The sequence below is a fragment of the Mustelus asterias genome, chromosome 17 (genome assembly GCF_964213995.1).
Source record: "Mustelus asterias chromosome 17, sMusAst1.hap1.1, whole genome shotgun sequence".
NCBI lineage: Eukaryota > Metazoa > Chordata > Chondrichthyes > Carcharhiniformes > Triakidae > Mustelus > Mustelus asterias.
The window spans coordinates 11,266,792-11,281,136 of NC_135817.1; the positions used below are offsets into that span (position 1 = coordinate 11,266,792).

A 14,345-nucleotide genomic window follows, 5' to 3' on the forward strand; every position below is an offset into this window, starting at 1 on the left:
TACATTTTTCAGTGTACTCCCATTTATTGTGTACACCCTTTCCCTGCCCAAATATTTTACCTCACCATTCTCTGATTGAATTCTATTCACCTGTCCCAGCCACCTGACTGGTCCATTGACACCTTCCTGTAGTTGACAACTTTCTTCCTCACTATCAACCTCACAGACAATTTTTGTATTACCTGAAAATTCCTTCATCATGTTGCCCATACTAAGTCTTACTCATTGTAATATACCATATAAAGTAGAGTCAGATAAGGCAAAAACATCACAATGTTTGCACGTCCTCCAATCTTCGGGACTTTTCTATAAGGAGTGGCTGATCACCAACTCCAAGATTACACTCTGGCACTAAGTCACCAATCTGTCCCTGAATTGGTCTATATTTTGCTTCTTAAATGTCGATAACAATGATTGCATTACCACAACATCTTTAATGTATTTAAACATCTCGATTTGATTTGATTTATTATTGTCACATGTATTAGCATAGTGAAAAGTATTGTTTCTTGTGCGCTACACAGACAGAACATACTGTTCATAGAAAAGGAAATGAGAGAGTGCAGAATGTAGTGTTACAGTCATAGCTAGGGTGTAGAGAAAGATCAACTTAATGCAAGGTAGCTCCATTCAAAAGTCTGACGACAGCAGCGAAGAAGCTGTTCTTGAGTCGGTTGGTACGTGACCTCAGACTTTTGTATCTTTTTCCCAATGGAAGAAGGTGGAAGAGAGAATGTCCGGGGTGCGTGGGGTCCTTAATTATGCGAGCTGCTTTGCTGAGGCAGCGGGAAGTGTAGACAGAGTCAATGGATGGGAGGCTGGTTTGAGTGATGGATTGGGCTACATTCACAACCTTTCGTAGTTTCTTGTGGTCTTGAGCAGAGCAGGAGCCATACCAAGCTGTGACACAATCAGAAAGAATGCTTTCTATGGTGTATGTGTAAAAGTTGGTGAGAGTCGTAGCGGACATGCCACATTTCCTTAGTCTTCTGAGAAAGTAGCGTAAGTGTAACAGGGCGTTACCAAATAAAATGTGGTACTTTGACTCAAAGGACATGTTATGACAGATGGACAGAGCATGACCTGAGAGTTAGGCTCAGATTTTCTGGCCCTCCGGGACATGTTTTTTGGCAACAGAGGCAGCTTGCCAATGCTTGCCGGTGGGCTCTTCCAGTCCTGCTGAAGTCAATGGTCATTTGCATTGCTTACCGAGAGAACTGCCTTTGGTAGAATTGGAGGATCTCAATGGTGGGAAGGGCTGTAAAACTCTGCCCTTAGTCTTTAAGGAGGGTAGTGAGATTGATAAGGGCAAGGGGCGGGGGGGGGGGGGGGGGGCGGTGGGGGGGGGTGTTGGTTTAGCTCAGTTGGCTGGACAGCTGGTTAGTGATGCAAGAGCAACGCCAACAGCATGAGTTCAATTCCCGTACTGGCTGAGGTTATTCATGAAGATCCGCCTTCTCAACCTTGCCCCTCACCTGAGGTGTGATGATCCTCAGGTTAAATCACCACCGGTCAGCTCTCCCCCTCAAAGTTCCTACAGATTGGAGGGTAGCTAATGTAAGCCAACTATTCAAAAAGGGAGGGAGAGAGAAAACAGGGAACTACAGACCAATGAGCCTAATGTCGGTACTGGGGAAGTTGTTAAAGTCTATTATCAAGGATCTCATAACTTGACATTTTGGAAGGCAGTGGTATAATCAGGCAAAGTCAGCATGGATTTACAAAAGGGAAATCATGCTTGCTTGATGAATCTACTGGAATTTTTTGAGGATGGAACTAGTAGAGTTGATCGAGGAAGAGTCAGTGGATGTGGTTTATTTAGACTTTCAGAAAGCTTTCGACAAGGTCTCACATAACAGGCTATTATGTAAAGTTAAAGCACATGGGATTGCAGGAAATGTCTTGAGATGGATAGAAAGCTGGTTAGCAGATAGGAAGCAAAGAGTTGGCATAAATAGGTGTTTTTATGATTGGCAGTCAATGACTAGTGCGGCACCGCAGGGATCTGTGCTAGGACCCCAACTATTCACATTATATATTAATGATTTGGAAGAGGGAACTGAATGTATTATCTCCAGATTTGCAGATGATACAAAGTTGGGTGAGAGGGTGAGCTGTGAGAAGGATGCAGAGATACTTCAGCGTGATTTGGACAGGCTGAGTGTGTGGGCATCTGCATGGCAGATGCAGTATAATGTGGATAAATGTGAGGTTATCCACTTTGGTAGCAATAATAGGAAGACAGATTATTACTTGAATGGGTGCAAATTGAGAGAGGTGGATACTCAATAAGACATTAGAGTCGTCCTGAAACGATAAAATCCCGCCCGAGGCCAATGGACCTTCCCATTGTCCGCCCCTCACCGGCTCTGATTCCCATGGTGGGCAGGCCGAGAAAATTCCAGCCACTGTCCCTTAAAGGCTTCATGTAAATTCTTTGGTTGCTGCTATTCCTGGAAAAGACAGCATTTTACAAGAAAAGGTAACTAAGCAGTTTTAAAGAAGCTGGCAATCTCCTGACCCCAGTGGGTCACATGGTGGTTTATGTCTTTGAAAAGAAGATAACATGCCTGGGAAACGGTATTCTGAAGGCTAGTCAGCTGGTTTTGCTTTGGGGGTGAACACAAGAAGGCTCAACTGCTTGGGTAAAGGAGACAACAGCTCCTGAAGCCCAGGCCCAGTCAAAAGCAAAAAGTGAATGGAAGTTGCTCCGAAGTCACTACATTCTGAAATCAAAGTCCATCTGAAAAGTTGTGCAAGAGTCATAGATTATTTCGCAGACCAGTGCTGAACGATTAACCATATAACCCATACACTATTTCAAGGACTCGAGCATCTATCCTTATCTCTTGAACCATTGGCTTTTAATATTCTGGGAGAATTCCTTTCTCTTGTTTTAATATTTTGTGTGCGCGTACATGTGTGCGCGTGCGCACATACAAGCAAGGGTTTGTGTGTACAATTCATACTGTATATTCATCAGCTTCGCCTTTCTATTCGACAAGTTTGCTTTTATAATAAACTACTAATGCTGCTGTTCATTAAAGAAATCTGGACATTGAGTGGTCATTCATGGGGAAAGCACATCTTTGGCCAAATGGTTAGCTGAACAAATCATTTAAAGATATGTTGTGACCCATGGAGTAATGGAACTAAAGGTAGACACTGCACTCCTCCAATCCCTGTTGTAACAGTAGGAAGAAGGTGCCAGGGCAATATAAAATAAAGAGGACCATTTTCAGATGGATCTGGGGTGCACACACACAAATCTTTGAAGGAGGCAGGACGAGTTCAGAAGGTTGTTTTTAAAAGCAAATGGGCTACTTGTCTTCATCACTAGGGGCACAGAATAGGAAGCGCTGCTAAACATTTCGAAAGTAAAGGCCTCCGCTGGAATAGTTATTTTTATTCATTCGTGGGACATGGGTGTCACTGGCTGGCCAGCATTTATTGCCCATCCCTAGAGGGCAGCTGAGAGTCAACCACATTTCTGTGGCTCTGGAGTCACATGTAGCCTAGACCAGGTAAGGACAGCAGATTTCCTTCAGATTCCTGAAGGACATTAGTGAACCAGATGGGTTTTTCCAACAATCAACAATGCTTTCATGGTCATCAGTAGATTCTTAATTCCAGATTTATTTTTATTGAATTCAAGTTCCATCTGCTGTGGTGGGATTCGAACCGGGTCCCCAGCACATTAGCTGAGTTTCTGGATTAATAGTCTAGCGATAATACCACTAGGCCATCACCTCCTCTTCAGTTCTGGATGTTGCATTTTGAGGAAAGATGTCCACCAGTTCAGTTACGTGGGGTGGGGGGGGGGGGGGGGGAGTTACTGTGAAAATCCCCTAGTCACCACACTCCAGCGTCTGTTTGGGTACACTGAGGGAGAATTTAGCATGGCCAATGCACCTAACCAGCACGCCTTTCGGACTGTGGGAAGAAACCGGAGCACCCAGAGGAAACCCATGCAGACATGGGGAGAATGTGCAGACTCCGCACAGACAGTGACCCGAGCTAGGAATCGAACCCGGGTCCCTGGCGTTGTGAGGCGGCAGTGCTAACCACTGGGCCACCATGGGTTTAAAATCATGAAAGATTTGATAGGTGAAATAGGAATAAGCTGTTCCCAGTCTCAGAAGTGTCGGTAATCAGGATGCAGACTGAAAATAATTGGCAAAAGAACCAGAGGTGGCAAAATAAAAAGGTTTACACATCGAGTTATTATGATCTGGAAGGTGCTGTCTGAAAGGACAGTAGAAGCAGATTCAATAGTAACTCCTCAAGCAAGAATTGGATGAATACTTGAAGGGGGAGGCAGGCCTATGGAGAAAAAGGTTGGGGATTGAGAATAACTAAATAGCTTTTTCAATAATCCAGCACAGGCATGATGGTACAAATGGCCTCCTTCTTTGCTGTAGCCATTCTATGAGTGTAGGTGGGAGGTTGATTAAAGGAACATTGGAACGGCCGAACCAAGAAGGAACAAAAAGCCACATTTACTAAAGGCTCCATCTAATAATGAGATAATATAAAGAATACACTCACAGTCATTTCAAAGAGTCCTTGTAGATGAGAAAAAGCCAGTTACCTGTACAATGATTACATCCGTGAAGTTGTTGGTGTGGTTGAGTTTGACCCTGTATGTCTCTGAGCACACCACCATGTTTCTTTGATTCATTAAGTAAATCTTGGCGTCAACATTCTCACGGGGCTCAAATACTTGGACAGTGACAGTTTCCTTCACATCAATGCGAATAATCTTCGGAGCAGTTATCAAATAGCTGGGCAAATACAGGTGGAACAGTTAGTCAATCAGTCATTGACTGGCCTTCCGACTTCAGCTCCCGGGCTGAGAGGGTTTAGTTAAGAGTTGGGCTGCATAGACTGAGTTTGTAGTCCCTCAAGTTAATTTATTTGAGATGTTGAAGATGATTAAAGGATTTAACTGCTTCCACCCAGAGAAGCTATTTCCTCTGGTGGGGGAATCCAGAACAAGGGGGCTTAATCTTTAAAATTGAGTGGGGGAGATGTCAGGCAGCACTGCTTCACACAAGGAGCAGTCAGCATCTTTCCTGAAAAAATTGTTAAGACTAGGAGTTAATTAAAAATATCAAAACTGTGATTGATAGAGTTTGGTCAGCAAAGGTTTTGAGAGTTTCTGATTCGAACCAGGTTACTGAAAGTCTGAGTGAATGGTGGAAGAATATTCTTGATGGGTCAAATGGCCTCTATCTGTTCCCATTTGTGTTTTGGGCTCAGAACTTTGTTCTGATCTGATCCTCCCCAGAATTAAAGTAATCAAGGTTTTGGGTTTGTTAATTTGACATCTTGCCAAAGCTGCTGATGATAATATTGACTGCAATGGAGGAAGATGGTTAATAGACATCAGTTACCTGTTTTGAATCATAGAAGCCCCACAGTGCAGAAAGAGGCCATTTGGCCCATCGAGTCTGCACTGACCACAATCCCACCCCGGCCCTACCCCATTATCCCTACATATTTACCCGTTAATCCCTCTAACCTACGCATCTCAGGACACTAAGGGGCAATTTTAGCATGGCCAATCAACCTAACCCGCACATCTTTGGACTGTGGGAGGAAACCGGAGCACCCGGAGGAAACCCACGCAGACATGGGGAGAATGTGCAAACTCCACACAGACAGTGACCCAAGCCGGGAATCGAGCCCAGGTCCCTGGCGCTGTGAAGCAGCAGTGCTAACCACTGTGCTACCATGCCGCCCCAGTTTCCCCAGTCTCTCCCCAGTCTCTCCAGTTATTCCTAAGCCAGCCCTGCACAGAGTACCCAACACTTTCTCATTCACTGATTGAACTGGCCTGTATAACAATCCTTTGCTTTTGTTAATGTTGATTCCATCAGCATGGGGAGAAGTTTCTCAATCAGTACAATCGACAGTTTCTATTGATTTGCTTCACATTTCATTTATCACATCTCCCTTTGGTTTGTGTTTTAAAGCAGGGTTCGAAACACACGGTGTCAGCAGGTGAATTCATCCACAAACATCACAGCCCACTACAAAGTAAAACAGGAGTGTAAAATTCGAGGAAGGTCACCTCTGTACACTATTACTTCACATTCTGGCTCCTCCAGCTTTCAGGGCTGAGAGAGAGCCAGGGCATGCATTCCTGAGGGTGGGAAACTGTCCAGAGTTTGATTGGACAAGCAGCTCCTCCAATCACAGCTCCTGTCTCTCCAGCTCCCTCTGGAAGCAGCATCAATGATTGGAGGAGGGGGAGGAGGCAGAGTGGGAGAGAGGGAACCTTTGAGATGGAACAGCAGCATGGGAGACTGGAGAGCAGATGGTGATGTATTCATGGTAATGATTTCCCAACTCTCATCAACAAAATATCTCTCTTTATCTTCCTAAAACCTCCTCCTGTGCCTGGCTTTCAAGTTTACAAACTGCTGCTGGAACAACAACCAAACCACAAAGAGAAAAATTCAAAATTTTCCACTGGCATTCTTCCTCTTTATCCAATTTGGTGAGTGAAGTTTGAAGGAGGGAGATCTGGGCCAGAGGAAGGAAGAATGTTGTGGGGAATGTTTCAGTTTTTCTGCTCTCCTTTTTGTTTCTGCTGCAAAAGTGTTTGTCTACAAGCTTTGGTATTTTTAGCCATTATAGTGCCTGTATTATCTTTTCAAATGGAGTTTAGTTGTGTAAAAAAATGTTGGGACTCCAGTTGATGCAGGTGGGGATGGGGGGGGAGGGGGGATGGGGGGGAAGGGGGGAGGAGGGATGGGGGGGAGGACGGGGAAGAGAGGGGAGGGGAAGATGCCATTGTTGGGAGAGGGGAGAGTGGATGAAGGAAAACTGTTGAGTTGTTGTTGATGTTGAGTTGCCTGCTCAGCACTGAGTTCTTTATCCTTTATTGGAGGCAGGCGGCCAGTTTGCAAATTCCTGCTTTAAGGGCAGTTTGGTTCCTAACTTAGGTGTCCACATCTCAGGACACACCACCCCCCGCCCCCCACCCCACCCACTCACCCCACCAGAAACCCTGGAAAAATGTCTCCCATGGGAGGCGGGGAGGGGGGCGGTGGAGAATCTCCGGAAGATCTCCCGAAGGTGAAAGCTTGTTTTGGCTCAGATATGAGGGTGAACAAAGAACAATACAGCACAGGAACAGGTCCTTCGGCCCTCCAAGCCCGCGCCGCTCCCTGGTCCAAACTAGACCATTCTTTTATATCCCTCCATTCCCACTCCGTTCATGTGGCTATCTAGCTAAGTCTTAAACGTTCCCAGTGTGTCCGCCTCCACCACCTTGCCCGGCAGCGCATTCCAGGCCCCCACCACCCTCTGTGTAAAATACGTCCTTCTGATATCCGTGTTAAACCTCCCCCCCCTCACCTTGAACCTATGACCCCTCGTGAACGTCACCACCGATCTGGGAAAAAGCTTCCCACCGTTCACCCTATCTATGGCCTTTCATAATTTTATACATCTCTATTAGGTCACCCCTCATCCTCCGTCTTTCCAGTGAGAACAACCCCAGTTTACCCAATCTCTCCTCATAACTAAGCCCCTCCATACCAGGCAACATCCTGGTAAACCTCCTCTGCACTCTCTCTAAAGCGTCCACGTCCTTCCGGTAGTGTGGCGACCAGAACTGGGCGCAGTATTCCAAATTTGGGCACGGCACAGAGCTTCATGATGCTGGTGCCATGCTGCATTCCCGCCAAATCCCAACTACCATTTTCTGGAGGGTTGGATGGGGGCAAAGGACAGTCCACAAGTGGTGGCTAGGGAGAGATCAATGAAGTGGGGATTTTCCAGTCAGCCTTAGAGCCCCAGCCCACCCCCTGTAGTGTCAGGAGATTGGTGGATGCCTGGTACCATCCCCCAAGTGGCATACCAGGATTGCGGGGGGAGGAGGGAAGGGGGAACATGCTCCAGGGTGACTTTGAAGTCCTCCCATTGCCTACCTGACCACAGCAGCAGCTACAAGTTGCTCCAGGGGTGGAATTCCCCCCCATACCACAATGCCTGGCAGCTGTGGGCATTTTCAATTTTAGATCTGTTTAACTAGCTCCAAAAGGCACCACAAGATAGAAACCCCCTCCCTCTCTTTCTTACCTAGTATGGCAGGCTGAAGCTTCTTCCCTGCTGGAGAGCCTCCTACTGCCCCTCCCTCCCCCTCCCCCCCCCCACCGGCACAGGTTTGAGAGTCCACCCACACCCCTTAATTTGACAGCGAGACTGCCCTCTGGCCAATAATTGGCTGAACCCTTCCACCACCGATGAACAGTGAAAGCCGAGTGTACCATTTACAAGATGCACTGCAGGAACTCACCAAGGTTCCTTCATCAGCACCTTCCAAACCCATGACCACTACCACCTAGAAAGACAAGAGATACCTGGGAACACCACCACCTGGAAGTTCCCCTCCAAGTCACTCACCATCCTGACTTATAAATATATCTCCGTTCCTTCACAGTCGCTGGGTCAAAATCCAGGAACTCCCTCCCTAACAGCACTGTGGATGTACCTACACCTCAGGAATGGCAGCAGTTCAAGGAGGCATCTCACCACACATTCTGAAGAGCAATGAGGGATGGGCAATAAATTCCGATCTGGCCAGCGATGCCCACATCCCGTAGATTAATTTTTTAAATGTAGAGCCAGTTAAAATGGGGCAGGTTACTGTTTGCAACATGATGTAGGTTTGAGACCCTCATTTGAACCTGACATTGGGGTCCTGACCTGAGACAGAAAATCCTGCCAATGGGGCTTTGCTTTAGAATATAAACAATTAGTCCTTCGGGTCAGTAAAGTTTAATCAGAGTCTGATCAAGGAGATTTGCAGCTGAAACATTGGCTCTTGTTTTCCCTTCACGCTTTTTGTGTTCACCATGGATTGCAGAAGCATTGCTATTATGTGAGAACAAATGTCTTATGGGAAAGAATATTCCGGTAAAACTTCTTCCTAGCAGGAATCTCCATCCCGCATCCCTGCACCTTTTCAAAAATGTATTGTAACAGATCTTAAGGATATAATAAAACGATTAGGCTAACTTTGAAGCCTGGATGGTGTGTGTTTGGGGTTCAATAGATTGGGGGCAGATTTCCCTGCTCAGTGCCCTTCAGCTGTTGCCTTGTTTGGGAGCAGTCAGCAGGAGAAATATTGGGTGCAGTGGGTGTGAGCCTCATAAGGAAACTGTTCAAATATACCCTGTCTATCAATTAATCTGTCTCACCATCTGCTCCTGGGCGTATCTCCAGGAAATTTGCCTAGAAATGCCTATAGCTTCAGAAGGTGCCCAGCATTAAAAGTAAAGTTTATTTATTAGTCATTAACACTGCAATGAAGTTACTGTGAAAATCCCCCAGTCGCCACACTCTGGCACCTGTTCGGGTACACTGAGGGAGAATTTAGCACGGCCCATGCACCTAACCAGCATGTCTTTCAGACTGTGGGGGGGAAACCGGAGTGCCCGGAGGAAACCCACGCAGACAACGGGGAGAGCATGCACACTCCGCACAGACAGTGACCCAAGCCGGGAATCGAACCCGGGTCCCTGGCGTTGTGAGGCAGCAGTGCTAACCACTGTGCCACTGTGCCAAATAAATAAATTTATTTAGTAATAAATAAAATGGTTACTTACGAAGGTGCCTGTTCAGTAACTGATATGCACCAAGAGGCACAAAGCAATATCACCAACAGCTCCATAACCGAAGACAAAACACCAGTCAAAACTGTCCGGATCAAGTGACTGTCTGGACAAGGTTTGCAGAGTTTCGAGGTCAATATTGACACTAAGGTTACTAATTATTGATAAATGGTGAAACTATTCCACAATTAAACAGTGTTTTTAACTTTTTCATTCCTGTGGATCCTGGAACCTCTGAAGGCAATAGACAACGTGGATAGTCAGAGGTCTTTTTCCCCGGGTGGAAGTGCCAATTACAAAGGGTTCAGGGTGAGAGGGGGAAAGTTTAAGGGAGATGTGCGGGGGAAGTTCTTCACGCAGAGAGTGGTGGGTGGGTGCCTGGAACGCGCTGCCAAAGCAGGCACATTAGCAACATCCAAGAGGCATCTGGATGGGTATCATGGAAAGGGAGGGAATAGAGAGATACTCCTTCCTTCTGAGTAAGGCAGAAGGTTTTTTTTAGTTTAGTTAGGGCATCATGATTGGTACAGACTTGGAAGGCCGAAGGGCCTGTTCTTGTGCTATACTTTTCTTTGTTCTTGTCCAAGGATACACAAAGATCTCAGTATCAGATTCCGATGCACACAAAAACAAATCTTGCTTTGGATTGTATTCCGATAAGAACAAAGAAAATTACAGCACAGGAACAGGCCCTTCTGGCCTCCAAGCCTGCACCAACCATGCTGCCTGACTTAACTAACACCTTCTACCCTTCTGGGTCCATATCCCTCTAATCCCATCCTATTCATGTATTTGTCAAGACGCTCCTTAAAAGTCACAATCGTACCCGCTTCCACTACTTCCCCCAGCAGCAAGTTCCAAGCACCCACCACCCTCTGTGCAAAATGTTTCAAAACTTCCTGTTTATTTGTTACAAGGCTTTTGGATGGTAGCACTAGTGGAACAATGTTGCACCTGTCTCTTTAAGACAGAAGAGTCACCTGACTTGAGGAACCAATGGAATTCGAGAGTGAGTGATCACCCCAGAGGGTGGAGTCCTCTCTTGGGCAGAATGATCGGGCAGCAACGTAGTTAGCAGGTAAGGACCGGAGCTCTGCTCCAGGGCAACCTAGAGCTGCAACCCAGAGCTGCAACCCAGAGCTGCAAGCCTCCTATACCTAGTTTCTCTTATCAGTAAATATCTTTTGTTCCTGACAACACTAGAGTGCCACAACATAACAAACAAGTATCTGGATTCACTTTGTGAGCATGCGAGTGTTTGTGATAGAGATTAATCTCGGGAGTTTAATCATACTGTGTTTATCAGGATGATATTCAAGATGATGGATGCCGCTGAAACTCCATTCCGGGTTGGCCTACAAAGCTCACCCAGTTCACGGTCCATCTCATGCCACATCCTGAACTGGATTTTCACCCTTCTGTGTCATGCTTAGGGGCAATGGCACAGTGGGTAATAGCCCCATCTCTGAGCCAGAGGCTCTGGCTTCAATTCCCACTTCAGGATTCAATTTCTAAGGTCCATAATGGGGCTGAACGTGTTAAGTTCCAGCCAGTCGATCATTCCAGCGTACACCAATAGCAGACGGTAAGAGCGAGAGAGATTTTTGGTCAGCCACATGGTGGAAAGAAAGTTGGAGCCTCGACCATCACTATCCATTGCTCCTGACTGCAGCAAGCAGCTGCCCAACAACCAGCAGGCCATGCGTGAGTGAACTGGACCGCACCCCCACCATTCCCCAAACACTTTGACAACCCATTTGCCTGCCTCACCAGGGTAGCATGTAACTTCCTTTCACGTGTTCAGGCAGCCAGAAGGTTCTTGACAGTGAGAGGAATCCATATCTCCAAGGACATTATGTCTTTTGACAAGTTGGAGGGATATTGGATTATTTGGGCATCCTCGAGTTTTTTTTTATTACAAAGTCTACAAGTTCACTTGGTCTGTGAGCAAGCTGCTTTCTCCAATAAATCACAAGACTTCAGCCAAATGACCAGCTAAACATCTGGTGAGATAAGAGTTATTGAGGCAAATTTTAGCAGGCAAAGGGCAGACCATGGAAAGGTCTGTTGACCTCGGGATGACCGTGGCCGGAAGAGCCCGCCTAGTTTGTTTACTTGAGTTAACATTTAAAGCAAACTACTGTTGCCAGGTCTTAGGCTCCTGCTGATTGGATGAAAACATTGGGCCTGGGAGATGTTCTCCCTGAACATTTTTATTTTGAACTTAGTGGTTGCATTGGAAGTAAACTGTGAAGGAAGACTACTTTTCTCTCTCTCGCTCTTCCAGTTTCTTCCCCTATGTTGCTTGCAATCCAGAGTGGAGTGTTCACCTTCTGCCAGAAAATTCTCATCTCGGTATAACTGATCTGAATTTTGAAAGCCTGTGAAGCTACAACCAGCAAGAGCTAACAAAGACAGTGTTTTACCAAAGACTCTTTGGAAAGGACTTCCAGACAACTACAGACCAGATCGACAGCATCAAAACCTTTCAAACTTCATCCTTTTTTTTAAAAAAAAGCATTCCCTTACGCCAATCTGTGCAGAGATCTTATTTATCTTGACCTTTTGTTTTGTGTGTGTGTATGTGTGTGTGTGTGGGCGGATTTTTTAAAGGTGGGTAAATCATTACATTCCCTGGTTACAAATTGTATGTTAACCAGTTTTGCAACTTGTTTTTAAAAATAAGTTTTGTTTTGCAATAAATCAATTATTGAGTTTTTTGAAAAAAGCCTGGTTAAAGTCTCTCTTATTCTGGGTCTACCAGTAGCAAAAATAAACAATTGACCATTTTGGTGAGTGAATTAAACATTGCTGTTTGTTATCTATATCAACAATTTGGATGAGAATGTACAAGGCATGATCAGTAAGTTTGCAGATGATACTAAAATAGGTGGTATTGTAGACAGTGAGGAAGGTTACCAAAAATTGCAGCAGGATCTTGATCAGCTGGGGAAGTGGGCCAAGAAATGGCAAATGGAGTTCAATACAGATAAGTGTGAGATGTCGCATTTTGGAAAGTCAAATCAAGGTAGGACTTTCACGGTGAATGGTAGGACCTTGGGGAATATTGTGGAACAGAGGGACCTTGGAGTTCAGGTGCATGGTTCTCTAAAGGTGGAGTCGCAGGTAGATAGGCAGTGAAGAAGGCTTTTGGCATGCTGGCCTTCATTAGTCAGGACATTGAGTATAGAAGTTGAGAAGTTATGTTGCAGTTGTGTGGGACATTGGTGAGGCCGCACCTGGAGTATTGTGTTCAGTTTTGGTTGCCTTGCTATAGGAAAGATGTTATTAAAGTGGAGAGTGCAGAAGAGATTTATAAGGATGTTGCCAGGACTCAAGAGACTGAGTTATAGGGAGAGATTGGACAGGCTAGAGCTTTTTTCTTTGGAGTGTAGGAGGCTGAGGAGTGATCTTATGGAGGTGTATAAGACCATGAGAGGCATAGAAAGGGTAAATGCACTCAGTCTTTTTCCCAGGGTTGGGGAATCGAGAACTAGAGGACATAGGTTTAAGTTAAGAGGAGAACGAATTAATGGGAACCTGAGGAGCAATGTTTTTACACAGAGGGTGGTATGTATGTGGAATGAGCTGCTGGAGGAAGTGGTTGAGGCCTAGACATTGACAACATTTAAAAGACATTTGGACAGATACGTGGATAGGAAAGGTTTAGAGGGATATGGGCAAATGGGGTTAGCTTAGATGGGCTTTTTGGTTGGCATGGACCAGTTTAGGCTGAAGGGCCTGTCTCCATGTTGTAGATTCTATGACTCCATGATTTACTCTATTGCTGTGACCAGTGGAGTCATGGGGCTAGAGAATCTGCACACATCTCTCATCACAGTCCATGGGCTGACTGACCCAGCAACAAAATGGTGTCTCGGACAACGGTGACAGTAAAGGGGCAACATGAAATCTGCTGCCAGCTGATATCCAGACCAATCGTGGCATTTTCAAACCATTCAGCTGTTCCGCCAAACTCCACCAGTGTATTCCAGAAGAAATTTGTGTGAGTATTTTTTTTTTGTTTATATATCCAATTCAATCAAAGTCCAATTCAGAGTCTCAGCCAGTGAGACATTCCCGATCCAAGCTGACACGACAGGCCTCTCACCTCCTGTCTTGGGCTTCATCTACATGATCCAAGCTGATTGGAGCAGGCATTGCACCTCCTCCAAGGCTTCATTTCATTTGCATCTTAGCCAAAAGGCCGAGATGCTGCTTTAAAAAATTGCTTCATATGAAGCCTTAATGTAACCTCATGACTTCAACCAAGTGCAGCATGTCGGTACTACACTTGATCTTAGCCAAAAGACCGAGAAGCGAGATGTTTTGCCTTTTTCAAACCCGACATGAGATCAATTTGTTAAATTTCAGCTCCTCAGCCAGAATCCATAAAGGTTGAGCGAATGCGGCGATCTTTAGCCCACACCTGCCGTCTATGGGAAAGACGATGGCGGGAGACTCAAGATTCAGTGAAACCCTGGAACCCCGAGATGGCGACTTGCATTGGCGACGTCATTAGGTTTACACCCATAATGGGTGTGAACCTAATTTTCGTTCATTTAATAGATTTAAATTAAATCTATTAAAACCCCCACCCCACCGCCGCCGCCATGTTGGTGCATTTTACAACCGGTTTATCCAGGTGTGAAATTGTCGTGAGAATTCCCTGGGGTGATAGCCCCCCAGGGGAGAGGGATATGGCCAAGCAGTGGC

General features: G+C 45.7%; 1 protein-coding gene across 1 annotated transcript in view; it reads right to left on the reverse strand.

The window, feature by feature from the left end:
- The window catches only part of LOC144506322 (complement C4-B-like), an 86,922-nt gene extending 77,172 nt beyond the window's left edge, over window positions 1-9,750 (reverse strand). The window contains exons 1-2 of the mRNA XM_078232279.1: window positions 9,624-9,750; window positions 4,592-4,784 (exon numbers count right to left, since the gene is read on the reverse strand). Of these exons, the coding sequence (XP_078088405.1) occupies window positions 4,592-4,784; window positions 9,624-9,688 (258 nt within the window). The 5' untranslated portion in view covers window positions 9,689-9,750. The remainder of the gene's footprint in view (window positions 1-4,591; window positions 4,785-9,623) is intronic.
- Window positions 9,751-14,345: the final 4,595 nt, after the last annotated feature.